Here is a 22,980-nt window from a genome sequence, read left to right as displayed (position 1 = left end):
GAGTCTCTGGGCGGAACCTAGAAGCTGCGACCAGCAGGGCCCCACCGAGGCCAAGGCACCGGAGCCCCGCCTCCTCCGTTCGGCCCGCCCCGGAGCTGCTCCCGCCGGAAGTGCGTCACCAGCTCTGCGTTCAGGCACCCGCGGCCGTAACTGGAAGTGGAAACAAAACAAGCAGCTGAGGCCGTGGTGGCGGCGGCGCCGGGACGGGGGAGGGGCGCGCCGGAACCGGAACCGACCTGACGCCGGAACCGGAATCGAGAGCGGGTTGCCAGGGCCCGAAGAGGGCTGGCTGCAGCGGCCTAGCTCGGTGAGTGGGGCTGGCCGCTGCTCGCCTGTCTCGCCGGAGCAGGGAGGCCGAGACGCGGGCCTAGGGCGACCTGTTCAAGGTCACGGGCCGTACCAGTCTCCGCCCCTCGAGCCCTGCGGCGTGCCGGGCCCACTGATGCAGGCGGGGCCGTTACACTAAAGCCTGTGGCCGGCCTGCCGTCTCGAAGAGGGCTGGCGGCGAGCGAGGGCGGCTTCCTGGAGGAGGTGGTGGCGGGCCCAGGGTTCGGAGGCTGGAGCTGGGTCGCAGCCCGGCCGGGGCGCTGGTCTGTGGTCAGTAACCCCGCGCGGCCGTATTAGGCCACCTTGGGGCTCTAGGCAGCCCCGTTCCTTCCTCAACGTCCCAGGAGGAGAGGGTAGGGACGCGACCTTCAGCTGGGGCCTGGGAGCAAAGAGGTAGCAGATGTCCACCCCTCGATTCTGGACCTGTCGTCACTGAAGATCTAGCCCACCAGTCCCACATCTGACCCGTAGAAGAATCCCCCCGTCCCCCGCCAAACCTCCGCTCCCTACTCCCACACACTCACACTCTGGGGAACACAGACTAGTCACTATCTGTCCTTCTACTGTCTCAGGCCATGCTTGAGCCTGCCAGGGATCCTGGATCCATGGTTCGTTCATCCCCACCCTTATCTCAATTTTGAGACCTTTATTTTGGATGGAGAAACAGCCCAGAATCCACTGGTGGGTCTGTGGGAAACTGGCTAAGAGCTGATGAGGGGGTGGACATGGGAAGGAAGGAGATAATGCCTGTTTCAGTCTCAGACTGCATGCCCACCCTGAGGCAGAGATGCTGCTGAAAGGGAAATGTGACATCTGAATACCCTTTTCACCTTAGCTTTTGCAGGCCCCTCTTTGCATAGGAGAGCAGCTGGAGAGGGGAATCTCTCCAGATGTAAGAAAACAAAAACAAAAACCAAGCAGTGCACAGAAGCAGGTTCAGAGGAGGGTGGGAACTGGCAGGTGGCAGGTGGGGCTCCTTAACCTCAAGATGATGCCTGGGCAGTGGTGGCACCTGGGCTGGGCCTGTTTTCAGCCACAGAGCCTGGTCCTCCTGCTGTTTAATTGTCTGTCTCCTCCTTTCTTGCCTTCCTCCTACTTCTCGGGTGGTGACTAAGCAGCCAGTGAGAGTGAAGGAAAAGTGAGCACCCTGCTCAGTGTGCCAGCCCTGTGGGCTGGAGCTATGGCTCCTCTCCAGATTGGAGGAGCCTGGTCCCAGGCCATGGCTGCCTTGACCTGACACCTCCTCAGTGAGGCTTCTCTCTTTGTGGGTCTGTATGGCAGGCATCTAGGAGGCTCAGCCAGAAGTGGTTGCTTCTACTTGCATTATTTATTCCGCCTTAGGAATAGTCTGAGAGTATCTAGGGCTACATCAGGTAGTAGAGAGAGATTTCTCCATAGGCTTAGAAGTGTCCCAGGTTGCTGAGCCCTGGGTGTAACCAAGGAGCAAATTTTGGGCCTTGGTAGTGATCACTTGTCCCCTTCTCGTTAGGCTGTCAGTTCCTTGCTGGAGAATTTGTCCACAAAGAGTTGCCAAGATAGCTGGGCCAGGAAGAAAGCGCCGTAGCCCTGACCCAGACACCGTTGCCGACCCCGGGGCACTCTGGCTGTCACCCAAGCGGCTCAAGATGTCTGGCGGGGCCAGCACCACAGGCCCAAGGAGAGGGCCCCCAGGACTGGAGGAGGCCACCAGTAAGAAGAAGCAGAAGGATCCAGCAAACCAGGAGAACAAGGATGGAGATCCTAGGAGAGGTGGTAGTGGCATTCCCAGAGTGCTTGTGGCCTTCCTCTCCTCCCTTCCTGTTGAGCATACAGATTGGGGATTGGGAGATGACTTTTTTGCTGTTCCTTCCATCCTGGTCTGATGCTGAGAGAAGGACCAATGGCAGGCTGGGTAGAGCCTCAGTTTTGAAGTTGGGGTACTTGGCTGAAGTCCTAAAGATGGTGTTTGGTGGGATGTTATAGTCTTGGAGACTGCCTGTCCATCATCCTTTCCCTGTTCTTTCCTTTGTTGTCAGGGTCAGCATTCACTCGGGAGGAGCCGACCAAAGACGGTGAGTAATGAATAAGCCTCTTGGATGATAGAGTGCTACGGGAGAGGAGGGGGCACTGGGGATATAGTCCTTATCTAGAGCAGTTGCATTAGGGCTGGGTGTCTGGTACCTGCTTACTCCCATCAAAATTTCATGGAGACTTTCACAATCTTTTTGACACTCCCTCTGTAGAGTTGTTGCTTGATTGGAGGCAGAGTGCTGATGAGGTGTTTGTCAAGCTGCGTGTGGGAGCCGGTCCCCTGCGGCTGGAGGAGGTAGATGCTGCCTTCACAGACACAGACTGTGTGGTGCGGCTTCCAGGTATGTCCATCTGCTTTGAGCCCAGCAGTATACTTGAATCCTTTGATATCCCCTACCCCAGCTCACTCCTCCCACTCTGTTGCCAGGTGGTCGGCAGTGGGGTGGTGTTTTCTATGCTGAGATAGAAAGTTCTTGCACCAAAGTGCAGTCTCGCAAAGGTGGCCTCCTGCAGCTGTCACTGCCCAAGAAGGTGCCTCTGCTCACGTGGCCCTCTCTCCTGGTAAGTTTCAGAGCAGAGTAGGGTAGGGATACTCAGTGTAGTTAACAGGGCCTGACTGCTGTATCTTTGGCAGAAGAAACCTCTTGGGACCCAGGAGTTGGTGCCAGGGCTGCGGTGCCAGGAGAATGGGCAGGAGCCGTCTCCTGTTGCCCTGGAGCCAGGCCCTGAGCCCCGCCGGGCTAAGCAGGAGGCCCGGAACCAGAAGCGGGCCCAGGGCCGTGGTGAGGTAGGCGCAGGGGCTGGCCCTGGGGCCCAAGCAGGGCCCAGTGCCAAGAGGGCTGTGCATCTCCACAGAGGGCCGGAGGGGGAAGGGTCCAGAGATGGCCCTGGACCCCGGGGTGATGCCCCCCAATTCCTGGCTGAGCCGGCCACCCAGGTGAGAGTGGGGTGTCTGCTTGGGAGTTGGGAGGTGAGGGGGAAGGGTGTGGACTGCAGTGGGGGGCCGCCTGCCAGACCCAGGGCTGATCCTGCCCACAATCTCGCCATGAACAGGCTGAGGCTGAGGAACAGCTCCGCGTACCACCACTGAACCCCCAGACCTGCCTCCTGGGCTCAGAGGAGAATCTAGCACTTTTGACAGGAAAGAAGGCAGTAGCCCCCAGGAATGACCCAGTGTCCCCAGTCATGGCCCGGAGCAGAGACTCTGAGAAAGATGATCGTTCCAAAGAGGAGATGGCAGTGGCAGCAGATGCTGCAGCCTTGGTGGATGGTAAAGGTGGGGCTGGGGGTGGGCAGGCAGAGCTCTAGTTTGGGTTGCAAGGTTGGTGGGTGGCTAGGAAGTAGAGTAGGAACAGGCTGGAACCTGTCCTGGGTGGTGCTGAGATGTGGTCTCAACATAGAGCCCAAGTCCATGGTGAACCTGGCATTTGTCAAGAATGACTCGTATGAGAAGGGGCCGGACTCAGTGGTGGTGCACGTGTACGTGAAGGAAATCTGCAGGGACACATCTCGAGTGCTTTTCCGCGAGCAGGACTTCACGCTTATCTTCCAGACCAGGTGGGTGGGTGGGCGGGCAGACACATAGGGCAGACAGTGTGCTTCAGGCAGGACAGTGCGTCTTATGTTCTTTCTCCTGCCTCTTCTGCTCTCTGCCCCTGCTCTGCCTCTACAGGGACGGAAACTTCCTGAGACCGCACCCGGGCTGTGGGCCCCACACCATCTTCCGTTGGCAGGTGAAGCTCAGGTGGGTGGTGCCCGGCCCCGCCACTGTGCAAGTCCCACCCTGGGCTCCATCCCCCTGACCCATCTAGCCCTGCATCCCCTCCACCTAATTTTCTGAGTTTAGCCTCTTCCTGCAGGAACCTGATCGAGCCAGAGCAGTGCACCTTCTGCTTCACGGCCTCTCGCATCGACATCTGCCTCCGCAAGCGGCAGAGTCAGCGCTGGGGGGGTCTGGAGGCCCCAGCTGCACGAGGTCTGCACACGAGCTCCCTTCATTGCCCAGTCCTCATGACCCAGACCCCCACCCCGTGCCACATGCTGCTAACCACCAGCCCCACCATTCCCCCTTTTTAAGGTGCAGTGGGTGGTGCAAAGGTAGCCGTGCCGACAGGTCCAACCCCTCTGGATTCAACCCCACCGGGAGGTACCCCCCACCCCCTGACAGGCCAGGAGGAAGCCCGGGCTGTGGAGAAGGAGAAACCCAAGGCTCGATCTGAGGACACAGGCCTAGATGGTGTGGCAGCCCGCACCCCCATGGAGCATGTAGCCCCAAAGCCAGAGCCACACCTGGCATCGGTGAGAATCCTTGGTGGGGAGGGCCAAGGATGAAGGCTGGAGAGCCCAGGGCTACTCTCTCATGCCCCTCTTGCTCCCACAGCCCAAGCCCACATGTATGGTGCCTCCAATGCCCCACAGCCCGGTGAGTGGAGACAGCGTGGAGGAAGAGGAGGAGGAAGAGAAGAAGGTGTGTCTGCCGGGCTTCACTGGCCTTGTCAATCTAGGCAACACCTGTTTCATGAACAGCGTCATCCAGTCTCTGTCCAATACTCGGGAGCTGCGGGACTTCTTCCACGGTGAGAACGGGGGCTTAGAGCCCCGGGGATGGGGGATATCTTCCCCTGCTCACACCTCTCCTTGGTTGCTGTCCCTAGACCGCTCCTTTGAGGCCGAGATCAACTACAACAACCCACTGGGGACTGGTGGGCGTCTGGCCATCGGCTTTGCTGTGCTGCTCCGGGCGCTGTGGAAGGGAACCCACCATGCCTTCCAGCCCTCCAAGTTGAAGGTGATCTGTGGCCACTCCTACCTTGGCTGGAGAGGGTGGGAAGGGCTAGCCAGCTGGGTGCATTGTAGGTGCTGGGGCTCCATGCTCACATCTTGCCGCTGCTTCCAGGCCATTGTGGCGAGCAAGGCCAGCCAGTTCACAGGCTATGCACAGCACGATGCCCAGGAGTTCATGGCTTTCCTGCTGGATGGGCTGCACGAGGACTTGAACCGTATTCAGAATAAGCCCTACACGGAGACCGTGGACTCAGATGGGCGACCTGATGAGGTCAGAGTTGGGGGCGGAGGTGGGCATGTCTCATGCACGTCCCCGTCCCCAGGTCTCCTCGGTTCTCACCACTCTGCTCCTCAGGTGGTAGCTGAGGAAGCCTGGCAGCGGCACAAGATGAGGAATGACTCTTTCATCGTGGACCTATTTCAGGGACAGTACAAGTCGAAGCTGGTGTGCCCCGTGTGCGCAAAGGTGTGACGGATTCTCCTAGAAAGACACCCCCGGCTTGTCCTAGCTAGCCTGGTCAGAATGGGGTCAGAGGCATGTGCATCTTTAGGTGTTGCAGGGCAAGATTTGGGCAAAGAAGGTGAGGGGGAGGCCTTAGGCCCTGTGTGGGCTGCAGAGGTCAGGCTTGGTAGGCTTCCTGACTGAGGTAAAAGTGATGTTTGGGTGATGTAAGGTGGGGTGGGGATGGGTAAGATTGGAAAGGCACAAGGTGTGCAAATGAGAGGCAGATGGTTAAAGCGGCTTGGCTGAGGAAGGCCTCAACTACCAGAAACAGGGATTGTTCTCTCCTAATGGTTCTCCTCGTCCATCTAGTGTTGTCAAGCCTGAGAATTTGCTGGTTGGCTGTGAGACCCTGAGAGCCCTCCAAGGGCGTGGATTGGGCTCTCGGGGCACAAGCATCCTGCCCCCCACTCCCTCTGTGGCCACCCAGTGGAAACTGTACATTTGCAGGTCTCCATCACTTTTGACCCGTTCCTGTACCTGCCGGTGCCCTTGCCACAGAAGCAAAAGGTTCTCCCCATCTTCTATTTTGCCCGGGAGCCCCACAGCAAGCCCGTCAAGGTGAGAAGTAAGCCCGTATTGCTGGGCTTTCGCAGAGACCCTGGCCTACCTCCCACCATGGACTCTGTACTCTTGTCACCACAGTTTCTGGTGAGCATCAGCAAGGAGAACTCCAGTGCAAGTGAAGTGTTGGACTCCCTGTCTCAGAGTGTCCACGTGAAGCCTGAGAACCTGCGTCTGGCTGAGGTGTGTCTGTCTTTCCAAGGCTCTTACGCGCATGGACACATGTCTGTGTTTGCAGCGCGCAGATACGTGTGTACGATCATTAGCATCTGTATGTGTACACACAAACGTGCATGTGACTGCACAAAGACAGGTGGGGTGCTATTGGTTGAGACATGGTTGAAACCAGGCATTTGGGCTATGTAACTGAGGTGTTCTCAGTTCCCAGCCATCATCTGGATTTATTCCCCCTTTTGTTGTTGGCCCCCAGCTGCTCTTCCTTCTTCAGACAAGGAGCTTGAGCTGCAGGACTAGCCATCCACCAGCTATAGACGTTCTCCATCCATTCTGCTTCTCCCTCCTGTTTTCCCAGATCTGTGTGCCGGTTTTCCCCAAAGGTTCCTAGCCTGCTGCCTGGTAGTGTCCTTTACCTCGGGGGTAGAGGTAGGGAGATGCCTCCTTGAATGCGGCCCCTTCATAGTAACCACGGTGCAGTCTCAACAGGGCCCACTGGTTGACAGCCGGGTAGAGGCCCTTGGTGTGGAGAGCTGGTATGGTTGATACCTGCCCCAGTCTTGGTCTTTTCATGCTCTGTGAGGCACCAGGCTCCTTATTCCATTGGGCACTGAGGCTGGGGCCAGCAGAGGCATATACTTCTTTTGGGCCACAATCCCCAACCCTGCCCCCATTTGACCCAAGATCAAGGTCATATCGTCATCTTGTGCTTTGTGGCAGGGCCAGGGAAAGGGCTTGTCCTCACATAGGATCTGTGTGTTCTCTGTCCTCAGGTGATTAAGAATCGCTTCCACCGTGTGTTTTTGCCCTCCCACTCACTGGACACTGTGTCACCTTCCGACACACTCCTCTGCTTCGAGCTCCTATCCCCAGAGTTGGCTAAGGAGCGGGTGGTGGTGCTAGAGGTGCAGCAGGTGAGTGGGGGCCAACCTGATGGCACAGGGCCCTGATGGGGGAGGGGGGTGTTCCTGCCTGCCCTGGCCTCACTGAGGCAAACGACCCACCCTAGCGCCCCCAGGTGCCCAGCGTCCCCATCTCCAAGTGTGCAGCCTGCCAGCGGAAGCAGCAGTCAGAGGATGAGAAGCTGAAGCGCTGTACCCGTTGCTACCGCGTGGGCTACTGCAACCAGTGAGGACTCCCGTGGTCTCCCCCCGTCCCTCCTCTCCACCTTCCACTTGCTGCCCTACCTCTTCTCCACATAAAGGCACATATATTTTAAGCCCTCTACCTGCCACCCCACTCTACCAGACCCTGGGGGAGGCAGGGCTGGCATACCCAGTTCCTTGGTCTAGCCCTAGCGTAGAGGTGTGGCTAAGGCCCTAGTCTTACCTCCTCCTTCTCTCCAGGCTCTGTCAGAAAACCCATTGGCCTGACCATAAGGGCCTCTGCCGCCCTGAGAACATTGGCTACCCCTTCCTGGTCAGTGTACCTGCCTCACGCCTCACTTATGCCCGTCTTGCTCAGCTGCTAGAGGGATATGCCCGGTAAGTGCCCAGTGGTTGGATTAAGGTGGGGTAGGTGGGGCGTGGGGGTGGAGTGCAGAGGTGCCGGACACGTTGGTCTGGATTCTTACTTGCTTTTGCTGCCTGTTTCCAGGTACTCTGTGAGTGTGTTCCAGCCACCCTTCCAGCCTGGCCGCATGGCCTTGGAGTCCCAGGGCCCTGGCTGCAACACACTGCTGTCCACTAGCTCCCTGGAGGCTGGGGACAATGACAGGGACCCTGTTCAGCCACCGGAGCTCCAGATGGTGACCCCTGTGGCTGAGGGGGACACAGGGGTCCCCCGGGCCTGGGCATCCCCTGATCGGGGCCCTGTGCCCAGCACCAGTGGAGTTTCTTCTGAGATGCTGGCCAGTGGGCCCATTGAATTTGGCTCCTTGCCTGCTGGTGAGAGGGTGTCCCGGCCTGAAGGTAAAAGTCTGGTGAAAGGCTCTGGAGCTGGGGTAGGGGAGGTTGGAGGAAGCTTGTTTAGACTCTGGTAGACAGGAAAGCTCTGATTATCATGTTCTTTCACAGCTGCTGTACCCGGGTACCAACACCCAAGTGAAGCCATGAATTCCCACACACCCCAGTTCTTTATCTATAGAATTGATGCATCCAACCGAGAGCAGCGGCTAGAGGACAAAGGTGTCTGAGGCCGTGGGAGGGACCCCTGGCGTGGGTTGGGCTGGCTGCTCTCCACAGCTGCATGATTCCCTTCCCTGCCCGTTTCCAGGAGACACCCCACTAGAGCTGGGTGATGACTGCAGCCTGGCTCTAGTCTGGCGGAACAATGAGCGCCTGCAGGAGTTTGTGTTGGTAGCCTCCAAGGAGCTGGAATGTGCTGAGGATCCAGGCTCTGCTGGTGAGGCTGCCCGTGCTGGCCACTTCACTCTGGACCAGTGTCTGAACCTCTTTACGCGGCCTGAGGTGCTGGCACCTGAGGAGGCTTGGTGAGGACAGGGCAGCAGGCAGGTAGTGGGGAAGAGTGGAGTGGAGGTCTGTCGGTCTTGACTCCGCCTCTGTCCCCTGTCAGGTACTGCCCGCAGTGCAAACAACACCGCGAGGCCTCCAAGCAGCTGTTGTTGTGGCGCCTGCCGAATGTGCTCATCGTGCAGCTCAAGCGCTTCTCCTTTCGCAGTTTCATCTGGCGTGACAAGATCAATGACTTGGTGGAGTTCCCTGTTCGGTGAGCAGTGGGCTCTCGTGACTGTAGTCAGGGCATGGGGGCCAAGGTCGGCATCCAGGGCACCTATTGACTGTCTCACCTCTCTCTGGCTGGTACCACAGGAACCTGGACCTGAGCAAGTTCTGTATCGGTCAGAAAGAGGAGCAGCTGCCCAGCTATGACCTGTACGCTGTCATCAACCACTATGGAGGCATGATCGGTGGCCACTACACTGCCTGTGCACGCCTGCCCAATGATCGCAGCAGCCAGCGCAGCGACGTGGGTGAGGGCACACACAGCCAGCAGGATAGATGGTAGGGGTGTTGGTGCAGGGTATGTTCACACTCTTCCCACCTTGCCATAGGCTGGCGCTTGTTTGATGACAGCACGGTGACAACGGTAGACGAGAGCCAGGTCGTGACGCGTTATGCCTATGTACTCTTCTACCGCCGGCGGAACTCTCCTGTGGAGAGGCCCCCCCGGGCAGGTCACTCTGAACACCACCCAGACCTAGGCCCTGCAGCTGAGTCTGCTGCCAGCCAGGTGAGGCACGGGGAGGCTGCTCAGGCTAGTGGGGCCCAACTCACAGATGGGTGGGGGTAGGGCACAGCTTCCTCTTCTACAGTCCTAGGCCCCTGGAACCTTCGGATTTTTAAGAGTCACAGACAGGGTTCCCTTACATCAAAGCCTTAGCCAGAGCGATTCCCAGGCCGCAGGGACACTTACAGAGGTACACACACAGCAACGCGCTGCCATTGGTGTGTGCATAGGCTACGGGCCAAGTAGCTGCTCCAAATTTCACTGGGTATAGTGGTGTGAACAGACTGTACCTGACACCTCCCAACTTTCCCTCTGCACACTCCCCACATGCTAGCCCACAGACCCTCACTTGTGATCGTCCCTGTGTTCTGATGTGCACTCAGGACAGGGCCTATCCAGCAGGCCATAGCCAACGTGGCCATCACCCTCTCTGAGGTGAGCTTTTGTCCCCACTGTGCCTTCAGGATCTTCTGTCTCTCTTACTGACATGGGATGCCATAGGCCTGGTTGGTGGGCACATCCGAAACTCTTTTCTGGACTTGTCTCCTTGCTGTCCTCTCCTCCCTTGAGCCCGCCTTGCTGTCCTCTCCTCCCTTGAGCCCGCTATCAGGATCTGGATGTAGGTGGGCGGGAGCCAGGAGATGACTCTGGGGTTGGCAGCTCTGTCCTCCATGAGCCAGTCTCCTCTGTGGGAAGCCTGGGCTAAAAAACTGACCAGCTAACCCTCACCCCCACCCCCACCCAACCCCTGTGGGGAAGTTGCATGTCGATAGGGGAGCTTCTTGAGGCCAAAATGCCATCAAGATTCTCCCACTGTGGTGCTCTCCATCTAGACAACCCTGCGAATGGCCCACTTGGCTCCTGCCTGTCCACCACTCTGCCACTTGACCTGGGATGTACGGGGTTAGCACCGGTTACGTTGGGCGGGACTGTCATGGCCAGGGGTCTTGGGGACACTGGGTCCCCCTACCCCCTCACCCCCGCCCTGGGTGCTGATGGCCGTTTCCGCACGCCGTAGGCTTCCCGGATTTGGCAGGAGCTGGAGGCCGAGGAGGAGCCGGTACCCGAGGGGCCTGCGCCCCTGGGTTCCTGGGGGCCCCAGGACTGGGTGGGCCCCCCGCCACGTGGCCCTACCACACCAGACGAGGGCTGTCTCCGATACTTTGTTCTGGGCACCGTGGCAGCTTTGATGGCCCTCGTGCTCAACGTGTTCTATCCTCTGGTATCCCAGAGTCCCTGGAGATGAGCTCGCCTGCAGGCAGCTGCTGTGAGCTGGCCTACCTACCTGCCCACCAGGCCATGCCTGCCTCTGTGGTGGGGACCAACTCTGGGCTTGGGCCTCAGTGTGTGCATCTGAGGGGAGAGGGTGGGGACTGTGGCTCCTGCAGGGGCAGAGCATCTTAGGGTGGGTATCCCGTCCAGCTGTCTGTCCGTTTGTCCTGCTGCTCCTACCCTTGGCCTGGGGCTTAGCCCTGCCCAAGCAGCTTCCTGTATTTAAAGTGTTAATAAAGTGAGACTGTTCAGGCTGATCTCGTCTCTCTGTCTCAATGCCGCTGCTGTCTGCGCCTGCCTTGGGGCCCTCCCTTGGGTGCCAGGGCTCCAAGCCAGCACCCCCGGGATGCCAGGCGGCATACTGGGCAGCCCCCAACCCCTGTCCTCATATTCTGTTGCAGGGACTAGGCCCTGGCCAGGCCCCTGACGTGGCCCCCACGCGGACAGCCCCTGAACGCTTCGCCCCCCCTGTGGACCGCCCAGCCCCCACCTACAGCAACATGGAGGAGGTCGATTAGCAGGTCCCTGGCTGGTGGGGGGACTGGGTTTGGGGGATCCCCCACAGAGGGCCAGCTCTTTGACGCTTCTCCTTCTCTAACCTAGAGGACACTGGCTTCGTCAATGGGGAGTTGGGGGGGGATGATTTGAGGGTGGAAACCTCACTCGTTGGGACCTCTTGTCAACTTGACCCCCCCAGCCAGTGGGCCTTGGCTTCTCTAGCCATGCCCAGTGCTGTGTGATTTGATTCTCAGTTGTACCTTCAATTCTTTCTGACTCGCATTATAAACATTATAATTTTATTCTAAAAATTGTAATTTTTTTTTTGCATTTTGGAAGTGATTGCTGCTGTTTAAATATATTTTAAAAATAAATGACAAATAAGCAGACTTAGTCACTGTAATACATCAGGTGCTGTGACTACCTCCCCTTCCCAACATCTGGGGTGTGTGTGTGTGGTGTGTGTGTGTGTGTGTGTGTGGTGTGTGTGTGTGTGTGTGTGTGGGGTGTGTGTGTGTGTGTGTGTGTGTGTGTGTGTGTGTGTGTGTGTGTGTCAGTGTCGTGAAGCCCCTACTGCCATCAGCTCTTTGGGGCCTGACCCCTGCCCTTTGATCCCACTGGTTCTGGGTCCCACGTGGAGGCACCTATGGTTGGTAACATTGCTGGTACCTCACACCCTAGGAGTGGAGTGTACCCCATGAAGCTCCAGAAGCTGACAGCATGGGGTAAAAGGTGCAGGCATTGGAGCAGCCTGGGGCTGACAACCAGACAGTAGGTCAGGAAGGACTTCTTGGGGAACAGGAAGTACTTGGGGGTGGAGAGAAGTCTCTTTTCTCTTTTTCTATTCTCAGGTCTTTCTTTGCTGTAGTTTGAAAACCACCTGGATCCCTTGGGAGAACAGAGCAGGAAAAAAACTGCTGTGGGAAAGGAGACCCTCCTCCAAAAGGACAGGCAGAGAGGACCAGAGCTAATCTTAGCTGGCTTCCTGTGGGAGGGAGGGTGTGGGGTCCTGCCAGGCCATTTCTTCCCTTGATTCCCTAAAACTTTGGCTTCTGGCAGCTGCCCCAGGCTGTTTACCCACAGTGGATTTGCAGGCTTGTCCCAGCAGGCTTGCCTTGTGTACACATACCGCAAGGTCAAGTCTTGTGAAGAGCCTCCGTGCCTCTCTTCGTGGATAATGCTGCCTCCTATTCTCTTCAACTGTTTGGGGTTAGGATTGGGCATCTCCAGCTGGGGGGAGATGGGGAGCAAAGGCACTCCTGAGGCAGGTGTTCAGGTAAGCCAGAAAGAGTGTAAGGCAGGCAGGGGTGGGGCAGGATTCTGGCAGGTCCATCCTGCCCCCAAGCCTGAGGGGTCAGTATTACAAAAAGCTCAGCATGTGGGCCCTGCTAGGACTCCTTGGCTGGAGTTAGGGAGTTAGGGGTGGTGGAGAGCAGAAGGAGCTCCTGGAGAAAGCTAGCCTTGTGACTAGCATTGGTTTCTTCTATTGGGACAACAGCACAAGGGCCACGTGGGGTTGCTGGCCATGGAGAGGGGCCTGGACTGCTGGCTGTGAGGCCCTGCGGTAATGGTGGAATTGCCAAGCTGGGTGTTGGTGCTGGCACACTGCTGGAGGGGCTGCTAGGCATGGGCTGCAACAGGATTGTGCTGGGCCTTCACTGTGTGCAGCCCCAAGTGTCTGGCCACTGGTGATCTGCATGTGCTGAATGCACTACTCAAGGGGCTCTGTCCACCTCTGACCATAGCCCTGCTGCTGCTGAGCCTGCCACATTACCCTTCTGGGGCATTTGCACAAGGCTGCCATGGCCCTCAGCACTGTGGCCACTGCTGCTTCTGTGCATCAGCCTGTGCCACAGGGACTTGTCCGTAGGTCTGGCTACTGGACCCTGCCTCTTCCCATGCCACAGCTGGGCCTTGCTGGCTGCTCCCTGGCTTTTCTCCTCGTTCATTGTTTTCTTGATTTTCCTTGAAGTAGTGCCAGAGGCTTATGCGAGCAAGCCAGTCCCCTGGGCATGCACCCATCCAACTTGATGGTTCTGCTCTGTGCAAGTCAAAGGGCTCCAGAGGACTGGCTAGCCTGCCACTACTTGTGGCATTCTTGGTAGGGGCAACTGCCTCATCCTGTGACATGGAGCCACAGGGTCAGCACTATGAGGGAACCAGGAAAGAGGGTACAGGCCCTGACCCCACTGAGGGGGCCATCACTAGACCTGCAGGACTTAGTGTTGGTGGTCATGGTGCTGTAATGGATCTTTGGGTGGCATCAGGTACCCTGCTCTTCTTAGGCATCTTTGTGGTGAGCTAGACACCTGCAGCTGTGGACTCAGCACAGGGCTGGCGTGGCTACGGTTCTGCTTCTTAGTGCCTGTCTGTGGCACCACTGCACTGCAACTCCTGCTTAATGCCTGCTCCTGGCCTTGGCTGGGCTGGGCATCAGGCTGGGGCCAAAATGCCATGGGGAGCCAAGACACAGGGCTGGCTCTGGATACTGATGCGGAGTGTGGCACTGGGCAGAACCTGGCATGTGGTCATCATGTGGGGCCCAGAAATGGACTCACTCATTAGTAGGATATAGTAACAAACAAGGATACACTATGGATACAGACTGCAGTCAGGATCCTGCCCAGTGCTTGAAAGTCCGGTAGTATCAGTGATGACAAGGCCTCTAAGAGCCTGAGTTCCCATCCCAAATTTGGGCATCTCCTCATCATGTCACCACCAGCAGCTCCAGTTCCATAAAGAAAACAGGTTGTATGTTCAGTTTCAGCCTAATGATTCTCAGCAGGTCCTGGAAGTCCAATGAGACTGGGGAGACCCCCAAGAACATCATCATGATTATTCTACCTCCTCTGTCCCACCCTATCCCAACTTCAAGAAAATATCCTGTCAAACACCTGCATGTGGATTTCAAGGTCTAATCTGCTTGTGGTTTTCCTGACATATGCATGTGTTGGTAAGGGGGGTAAGTATGACAGGAGATTTTTTTGGCCACACCACGTGGCTTGTGGGATCTTAGTTCCCTGACCAGGGATTGAACCCAGGCGCTCAGCAGTGAGAGCGCACAGTCCTAACCACTGGACAACCAGGGAATTCCCAGACAGGAGAGTTTAAACCAAATCATCACAAAACTTAAGAGAGGCCCTTCCTGGCCAGGTGTGTGTCCAGGTGGGTTCTCAAAAAGTGCCAGACTTTTGGGGCCCATCGATGGGCCATTTCAGACATTCTCTGTGCTCGAGTCTTGACAGAATTTCCCGGGCTTCATTTTGTTCAAATGTTTCCGTGACAACTCCAAAGCTTTGACGTCAGAAACGCGATAGGGACTCACATTTGTTCCCAAGAACAGAATTGGGATAGTCCCGAGGTTTCCAGGGCTGAAGGAGAAAAGTCGAAGAGCAAAGAGCCATGCCCATGTTTGCCTCCTGCCTGGATGCTGAACACCTTCCCTCCAGGTCCGCGGCAAATCATCCCTTGAAGTCCCGTCGCCACTACCCCTTATAGTGACCTGGAGCACGAAGACGGAAGTGAAGCGCCTTGAAAAGCCGGAAAGGCCGCCCTCTGCCCTTTCAATGGCGCTGACAGCCCTGGAGAGCCCCGCCCCCTCCAGCCAAGGAAGGACACCATTGGCTCTCCCTGACGGCGTCGCTCTCCTATTGGCCAGTGAGCTAATGCCAATGTACAGATTGGCCCCAAAGTTTTCTTTCGGTTTCCGGCGTCCCAGCAATGGCAGCTCTGGACCCTCTGTCGCTCTTCACCGGCCTCGGCCTGAGCGAACACAAGGCCCGCGAGACGCTCAAGAACACGGCTCTGAGCGCGCAGCTGCGCGAGGCGGCGACCCAGGTGCGAACCCAAGTCCCTGGTCCGGGCTGCCGACTGTTCCCCAACGCAGCGCCAGGCCGGGTCCTGACCCCAACCAACCTACCTTGTCTTGTTCAGGCTTTTCTTAGTGGGCATGGGGCTTATCTCCTGACTCCTCTGACCTCAGGCGCAACAGACTCTGGGCTGCACCATCGACAAGGCTACCGGGACCCTGCTCTATGGCTTGGCCTCCCGACTCCGGGATCCGCGGCGTCTCTCTTTCCTCGTGAGCTACATAGCCAATAGGAAGATCCATACGGAGACCCAGCTGAGCGGTGAGACCCCTGCCTGTCCTGCCGCTTCCACCTCCAACTCTTCTTCTCAGCCAAGGTCCCTATCTACCCATTCTGCGAAGTCCCTCAGCGTCTCTCTGCATTATTAGTTGTGCATTCCCCTCTAAACCCAGGCACTGGCACTGAGGGATGGAGAGGGCCACCTCTGGTGAGACGGACTAGAGAATTGTAGGTCTGAGGGAGTTTCCCTCAGAGCACATGCTTCTTTCCTGTGACCTCAGGGCTTCTCTAGAGGTGCAAGACTTAATTACCCAGGAGGCCAAACTAATTGGGGTTTCATGGATCGGATTAGGGCTTTGTCTTCCTACTTCCTGGAGCTGAGATGCCACAAATTCATTGGCTCTCTTTTTTCAGCTGCCCTTGAGTATGTGCGGAGTCATCCCCTGGACCCCATCAACACCATGGTCTTTGAGCAGGAATGCGGCGTGGGCGTTGTGGTGACCCCAGAGCAGATTGAGGAGGCTGTGAGTCTTTCCCCACGCATCGGTTGCCTCCTTAGTAATGAACCTGAAAAGGAGTGGCTCAGCTTTTCCAACCAGGAAGACCCAGGGTGAGGGTGTGGGTTCCTAGAGCATTTCTGAAGGACACTTTCCTGAACCACATGGTTTGGCTTTCTGTAGGTGGAGGCTGCCATAAATCGCCACCGACCCCAGCTCCTAGTAGAGCGTTACCATTTCAATATGGGGCTGCTGATGGGTGAGCAGGGCCTGGGGCAGGGGACTATGTTATTCTCTCTAGTCATGCCTTCTCTTCTGCATGGGTGAGAGGGAGGTGGGAAGAGGAATAGGAACACCTTAAAAGTGGTCTGGCTGTGGTTTTTGAGGTCAGCCAGGTTCTTTTCTTGGGAAGGAGGGTGGGCAACGTCCTGCTTTGCCTTTCTGCAGCTCCCTCTGCCCATATTTCTAGGAGAGGCTCGGGCTGCGCTCAAGTGGGCAGATGGCAAAATGATCAAGCACGAAGTAGACATGCAGGTGGGTGCCTCCTTGAGCTGAAGCAGGCAAAGACCCTGCCAGAGACAGTGTCTAGAGTCCACTGAGGGATAAATGGTGGTGGAAGGGGAAGAAAGCCTATTCCTATTCTGATGGTGGATAGTAGAGCTTGGGGTAGAGGGAGCAGCACCCGGTTGGACAGTGAAAGACTTGGGCCTCTGGGTTCTGCCTAAGTTGGGGTGAGTTGCTTTACTCTGAACCTCAGTTTCCTCATCTTGTAAATAAGGGTGATGTGGCCTTCATCTCAGTGTGCTGGCAGAGAATCACAAGAGGGTGATGGTTGAGGTAGATGGCATATCTTGATGCTGGGCCCACAGTTCCTTTCTGTAAATGGCTGTTTTTGTTACCTGAGCCCACGACCCTCAGGAGGGAAAAAGCATTTGAGGCCGCAGAACCATGTGAGGAGCAGAGGTGGGATGGGCTAGGTAGGTTTTTCAAGGTGGTGCCAGTAGACAGAACCAAGAAGCCCTTAGCTGGATGGGTGGGTTGGGTCAGTCATGGGCTCCTGTCCCAGCTCTGACTCTGGTCTCTGCTCAGGTCCTCCACCTCCTGGGTCCCAAGACGGAGACTGATCTGGAGAAGAAGCCCAAGGTGGGACTGAGCATGGTCTTGGGTCCTGGGAATGAGATGGGGTAGGGTGAAACTTCAGGCTGGAGAAGGGAGTATCTGACCCCAGTGATCCCGAGACGTTGACCCAACTTTTGAACTTCTCTCAGGTGGCAAAGGCTCGGCCAGAAGAAACAGACCGAAGAACAGCAAAGGATGTGGTAGAGAATGGTGAGAGGCTTGAGGCTCCTGTCACTTTCAACTCCCTGATATCTGGGTTTTCCACCTGATGGGTCATTATAGCCCAGACTCCTCAGGCCGTTGGCTTAATCAACACTCTGTCTTCTGCTGCAAGACTGGAATTTCTGGTGTTTCCTTTACCCAGAAACTAGTCAGAGGAGGCCTGAGAAGTCTGGCTCTGTATCTCTTGTCTCTGGGGTTGGGGGAAGAGGGGACTGCTTGGTTCTACTCTGGTTCCAGGATATGGGTAGTATCGACAGGCACCTCCCTGAGCTGGATGTGGGAGCTGTATCCAGAGAATAAGTTTTCCTTGGTCTGTTCTCTGCAGGTGAGACTGTTGTTCAGACCCTGTCTCTGATGGAGCAGCTCCGAGGCGAGGCGCTTAAGTTCCACAAGCCTGGTGAGCAGGCAGGTTGAAACTCTGTGGAGGGCTGGATCTTTTTTTTTTTTTTTTTAATTTTATTGAAGTATAATTGATTTGTAATGTTGTGTTTAATTTCTGCTGTACAGCAAAGTGACTCAGTTATACATATATATATTTTTTTCCATTATGGTTTATCACAGGATACTGAATACAGTTCCCTGTGCTATACAGTAGGAACTTGTTGTTTATTCATCCTATATATGATAGTTTACATCTGCTAATCCCAAACTCCCAGTACTTTCCTCCCTTATCCCTCCTCCCCCCGTTGGCAACCACAAGTCTGTTCTTTATGTCAGTGAGTCTGTCTGTTTTGTAGATATGTTCATTTATGTCGTATTTTAGATTCCACCTATAAGTAATATCATATTGTATTTGTCTTTCTGACTTACTTTGTGTAGTATAATAATCTCTAGGTCCATCCATGATGCTGCAGATGGCATTATTTCATTCTTTTTAATGGTTAAGTAATATTCCATTGTATATATGTTCCACATCTTCTTTATCCATTCATCTAACGGTGGACATTTAGGTTGTTTCCATGTCTTGGCTATTATAAATAGTGCTGCTGTGAACGTAGTGGTGCATGTATCTTTTTGAATTATAGTTTTGTCTGAGTATATGCCTGTTAGTGGGATTGCTAGATCATATGGAAACTCTATTTTTAGTTTTTTGAGGAAACTGCGTACTGTTTTCCGTATGGCTTCACCAATTTACATTCCCACCAACAGTGTAAGAGGGTTTTCTTTTCTTGTGGAGGGCTGGATCTTAATAGCAATTCTTGTAGTCAGGTCCCTGGGATAGGGAGCCCTGGGCTGCAGCCTGGTATCATCAGGCTTGTTCTGGCCCTGGCAGGTGAGAACTACAAGACCCCGGGCTATGTGACCACTCCATATACCATGGATCTACTGAAGCAGCACCTGGAGATCACTGGAGGACAGGTGTGTGGGAGTATTGCCAGGCTAGCTAGTGCCATCATCACTTGCCTGGGGCTGCCTCCATACTATCCCGCCTTACCTATCACCATGGCCTCCCTGGGAAGGGTCATCCTTTAGTGTAGTCTGAGCTCTGACCTGATTCCTCTGCTCCCATTTCTCTTATCTCAGGTACGTACCCGGTTCCCACCAGAACCCAATGGAATCCTGCACATTGGACATGCCAAAGCCATCAACTTCAACTTTGGCTATGCCAAGGTGAGTGTGTCTGGGGACTTGGCAAGCAGCATAACTGCTTGCTGCTCCCATGACTAGGTACCAGAGAGGTACCCCTGCTTTTCCTGCTGCTCCCATAAAGTGTCCCAGAGCAGACAGAGGCCTTGGAGGGGATACCTAGGAATGTGTGATAGATACCTAGGAATCCACTCAATTGGGCTCATTGAGGAAAAACTCTTGGTGAGGCAGTGAGTTCACATTTGCGGAAATTCCCAGTGCAACCTCTTGGGCTTAGGAAGAGGCTATGCTGTGTCCCACGTTAGTATGCGATGCCTTGTTTATTAGGGCATTTAGATACAGGAAGGTGAGTGAAAGATATTTTCAATTCTGATGTGGGAGAGCTCTGAGAATGTCCCAGTTTGATGAGATGGATTGTAGGAACTGATGATGTGGGAGCTCACAGATACTGCAACTTTCCTAGGCCAACAATGGGATCTGTTTCCTGCGCTTTGATGACACCAACCCTGAGAAGGAGGAAGCAAAGTTCTTCACTGCCATCTGCGACATGGTGGCCTGGCTGGGTATGGGTTGGGGAAGGCCTGGGCAGAACTGCTTATCAGTGGGCCTCTCCCTGGGCCATGGCCTGCCATTGGGTGTCCCTGATTGGTTGCTAATACCCATCTCATTCTGCCCCAGGTTACATACCTTACAAGGTGACATATGCCTCCAACTATTTTGACCAGCTGTATGCGTGGGCTGAGGAGCTCATCCGCAGGTGAGGCCAGAGCCATGATGTGGAGCCAGGCAGACTGACCAGGGCACATCCATGCTGGGCATTCACACCCCTTCCTCATAGGGGTCAGGCCTATGTGTGCCACCAGCGAGGAGAGGAGCTCAAAGGCCACAACCCACTGCCCTCACCCTGGAGAGACCGTCCCACAGAGGAGTCCTTGCTACTCTTCGAGGTGGGGCTCTGGGCGTGCAATTGAGTCTAGGTGGGCCAAGATACTGAGAATGAGATGCCCTTGTGCTGAGTGGCAGCCTGAGCCCTTGCTTCCTCTCAGGCAATGCGCAAGGGCAAGTTTGCAGAGGGTGAGGCCACACTGCGGATGAAGCTGGTGATGGAGGATGGCAAGATGGACCCTGTGGCCTATCGAGTCAAGTATACACCGCACCACCGCACAGGGGACACTTGGTTGGTGTGAACTTGGGGTGGGGTTGCGGAGTTGTAGAGTGGCGGGTGGGCCATGGGTAGGGCAGAGTGGGGCCGAATGGTGGGGCCCACTGCCTATGCCCTGCAGGTGCATCTACCCCACCTATGACTACACACACTGCCTCTGTGACTCCATCGAGCATATCACCCACTCACTCTGCACCAAGGAATTCCAGGCCCGGTGAGGGAGCTGGGTCCGTGGGGAGGCGAGGGCCAGTGGGATTCCAGCAGCCCTTCCTGCCGGTCTCTCCCTGGTTGGAGGTGGCCAGTCTTGACTCTGCCCTCCCACCCCAGACGCTCTTCCTACTTCTGGCTGTGCAATGCACTGGACGTCTATTGTCCTGTGCAGTGGGAGTATGGCCGCCTCAATCTGCACTATGCTGTTGTCTCTAAGAGGAAGATTCTCCAGCTTGTGGCAGCTGGCGCTGTGCGGTAGGTGTGGCTTTTTGGCTAATGAAGGTTGGTACTAGTAGCATATGCTGCCATAGGTTTTCTCACCACCACCTCGCCCACAGGGATTGGGACGACCCACGGCTCTTCACGCTCACAGCCTTACGTCGGAGGGGCTTCCCTCCTGAGGCCATCAACAACTTCTGTGCTCGGGTATAGCCGAGTGGGCTGAGTGGGCAGGTGGGGGCTGAGCACTGTAGTATGTGGTTGTGGCTGTGACTGATGCTGTCCTTTCCTGCTAGGTGGGAGTGACAGTGGCACAGACCACAATGGAACCACATCTGCTAGAAGCCTGTGTGCGTGATGTGCTGAATGACACAGCCCCTCGGGCCATGGCTGTGCTGGAGCCATTACAGGTGGTCATCACCAATTTTCCTGCTGCCAAGGTAAGTCTCCTTCAGAGTGTGTGTGTGTGTGTGTGTGGGGGTTGCACCTGGGTTTAGGTGTGGGAATCCCAGTGCCTAGTGTGACTCAGACACTTATCTCCTACTATAGTCCTTGGACATTCAGGTACCCAGCTTCCCAGCTGATGAGACCAAGGGCTTCCATCAGATTCCCTTTGGACCCATTGTCTTCATTGAAAGGACTGACTTCAAAGAGGTGAATGGGGGTGGTGAAGGGTCCTGTTTGTTCCTGGGCCCAGTCCTGAGGGCCCTTCATCTCTTCTATCAGTCCATCTACTCCCTGCTTCAGTCAAACCAATCCTTGCCAGACGTAGGGGTGGGAGAAGCCTCTTGTACCTGCCCGACCCTTGCAGCCTCTTGTGTCCACCCTACTTCCTACCTCTAGGAGCCAGAGCCAGGCTATAAGCGCCTGGCATGGGGCCAGCCCGTGGGCCTGAGGCATACAGGCTACGTCATCGAGCTGCAGCATGTTGTCAAGGTGAGAGCCAGCTGCAGCCTTCCTACCACAGTGCCTGCTGGGGTGAGGATCTGGGTGCAGCTTGCAGTCCTGGTAGTGGTGTCCAAGTCTGATTGCAGGCCCCTTGACTTCCAGGGCCCCAGTGGCTGTGTGGAAAGCCTTGAGGTGACCTGCAGACGGGCAGATGCTGGAGAAAAGCCCAAGGCATTTATTCACTGGGTATCACAGCCTCTGACGTGTGAGATTCGCCTCTATGAGCGACTGTGAGTGAACAGAGCTGGTGTTGGGGCAGGTACAAGATGGGCATTGCTTGCTGTGGCTGCCCAGCTGGAGTCTGACCTTTACTCTGGCTGCAGATTTCAGCACAAGAACCCTGAGGATCCTGCTGAGGTGCCTGGTGGATTCTTAAGTGATTTGAACCCGGTAGGCTCATGGGGTATGGGGTGAGGGTGGTGGGCCTTTCTGGCTGGATGGCCACCTGAGCTCTCTGCCCACAGGCATCACTACAAGTGGTCGAGGCAGCATTAGTGGACTGTTCTGTGGCCCTGGCAAAGCCCTTTGACAAGTTCCAGTTTGAGCGGCTTGGTTACTTTTCTGTGGATCCAGACAGCCGCCAGGGACAGGTGCTTGAATTTACCTTTCCGCAACAATGATGGTGGTGGCTGCCATTCTCTGTGCCAAGCACTTTGCTGACACTTCCTTACTTAATTTTCACCACCTGAGGTGGGGTTCACGTTCTACTGATGAGGAAACAGGCTCAGAGGTTAAGTCCGTGCACAAAATTTTGTATGAACCCTTTCTTATTCCTCAAGGTAGGGGACAGGCATAGGGATTGTTATAATTCATATAAAATGGAGACCCAGAGCCATCCAGTCCTTTAGCCAAAGTCAAAAAGTTATTGGTAACTAGAGTTTCTTGGCCCTCAGCTCCTCTGGGATGAAGCGAGGGTTGGAGTGGGGTGTCTGGTGAGACCCACTTAGGCCTTCTGGCCTGGTTCTGGCTTGGTGGTCATTCCTCCCCCTCTGCCCTCCAGCTTGTCTTCAACCGGACCGTCACACTGAAGGAGGACCCAGGAAAAGTGTGAACTGGAAGTCCTGTGGACCTATCTCAACCTTCTGGAGGCGAGGGGTACCCAGACTCCATGTCAATAAAGAACAGCTAAATCCCCCTGGGGTCTGTGTTATCTCTCTGGTCTCCTAGCACCCAAGGGCCTTAGAGTCATGCTCAGGGAGGGGGAAGGTACGCTACACACAGAGCAGTACTGACAGCTTTGAAACCACTGGTGCACTTCTTGATGCTCGAGGGCTGAGGCCTGGGCCTGATTCGTTATCTTCTGCACCTGGTCTGAGGGAATGGTGGGTCCTGGGATGCTGCTCCACTGTTAGGAGCCTTGTGTCAGAGGGACCTGGAAGGTTTGTGTCTGCCTGCATGCCTAGGCAGATGGAGAGGCCTAGCTACTAGTACAGTCATTAAAAAATAATTATTGAGTACCTACTATGTGCCAGGCACAGTGAGATGAGGAAGACCTGTGTGGTGGCCTTCTAAGTCCACCACCTAGTTGGGGAGACAGAGGGCGACCAGGTATTGTGCAGATGTCTCCTTGGGGCCTGTGTGAGGCTGGAGGAGGTTTCTGACCCAGCCTGG

At 55.7% G+C, this 22,980-nt stretch overlaps 2 protein-coding genes across 12 annotated transcripts; both read left to right on the top strand.

Annotated features, from left to right (window-relative positions):
- The first annotated feature begins 156 nt into the window (after nt 1–156).
- Nucleotides 157–11,660, top strand: USP19 (ubiquitin specific peptidase 19). 11 transcript variants are annotated; one of them, XM_082663280.1, is made up of 27 exons: nt 157–307; nt 1,817–2,079; nt 2,343–2,378; nt 2,550–2,678; nt 2,765–2,898; nt 2,972–3,274; nt 3,391–3,607; nt 3,738–3,894; nt 4,010–4,081; nt 4,197–4,312; nt 4,421–4,635; nt 4,718–4,913; nt 4,992–5,125; nt 5,234–5,392; nt 5,477–5,587; nt 6,074–6,184; nt 6,269–6,370; nt 7,135–7,275; nt 7,371–7,489; nt 7,708–7,845; nt 7,958–8,271; nt 8,377–8,487; nt 8,576–8,792; nt 8,876–9,028; nt 9,130–9,290; nt 9,372–9,550; nt 11,221–11,660. In XM_082663280.1, exons 2-27 carry the CDS (start codon nt 1,953–1,955, stop codon nt 11,335–11,337), a joined length of 3,969 nt encoding a protein of 1,322 aa, XP_082519406.1. In that variant the 5' UTR covers nt 157–307; nt 1,817–1,952; the 3' UTR covers nt 11,338–11,660. The 11 variants fall into 11 exon arrangements, with proteins under 11 accessions (XP_082519406.1, XP_082519414.1, XP_082519405.1 ...); XM_082663288.1 differs by having other exon boundaries at nt 4,415–4,635; XM_082663279.1 differs by having other exon boundaries at nt 3,391–3,613.
- A 3,350-nt stretch (nt 11,661–15,010) lies between these two features.
- Nucleotides 15,011–22,502, top strand: QARS1 (glutaminyl-tRNA synthetase 1). The gene is made up of 24 exons (XM_082664053.1): nt 15,011–15,154; nt 15,300–15,447; nt 15,820–15,929; nt 16,086–16,161; nt 16,372–16,436; nt 16,992–17,045; nt 17,171–17,231; nt 17,569–17,640; nt 18,517–18,602; nt 18,768–18,854; nt 19,294–19,393; nt 19,509–19,587; nt 19,669–19,777; nt 19,877–20,007; nt 20,114–20,206; nt 20,320–20,457; nt 20,541–20,628; nt 20,718–20,861; nt 20,971–21,075; nt 21,265–21,357; nt 21,472–21,599; nt 21,693–21,759; nt 21,834–21,959; nt 22,370–22,502. The coding sequence occupies exons 1-24, from the start codon at nt 15,038–15,040 to the stop codon at nt 22,418–22,420; spliced, it is 2,328 nt and encodes a 775-aa protein (XP_082520179.1). The 5' UTR covers nt 15,011–15,037; the 3' UTR covers nt 22,421–22,502.
- Nucleotides 22,503–22,980: the final 478 nt, after the last annotated feature.

The sequence above is a fragment of the Grampus griseus genome (assembly GCF_964374135.1).
Source record: "Grampus griseus genome assembly, chromosome: 10".
In the NCBI taxonomy this organism is placed as follows: domain Eukaryota; kingdom Metazoa; phylum Chordata; class Mammalia; order Artiodactyla; family Delphinidae; genus Grampus; species Grampus griseus.
Note: the sequence above shows the minus strand (reverse complement) of the source record. Positions and strands in the feature narration are given on the sequence as shown.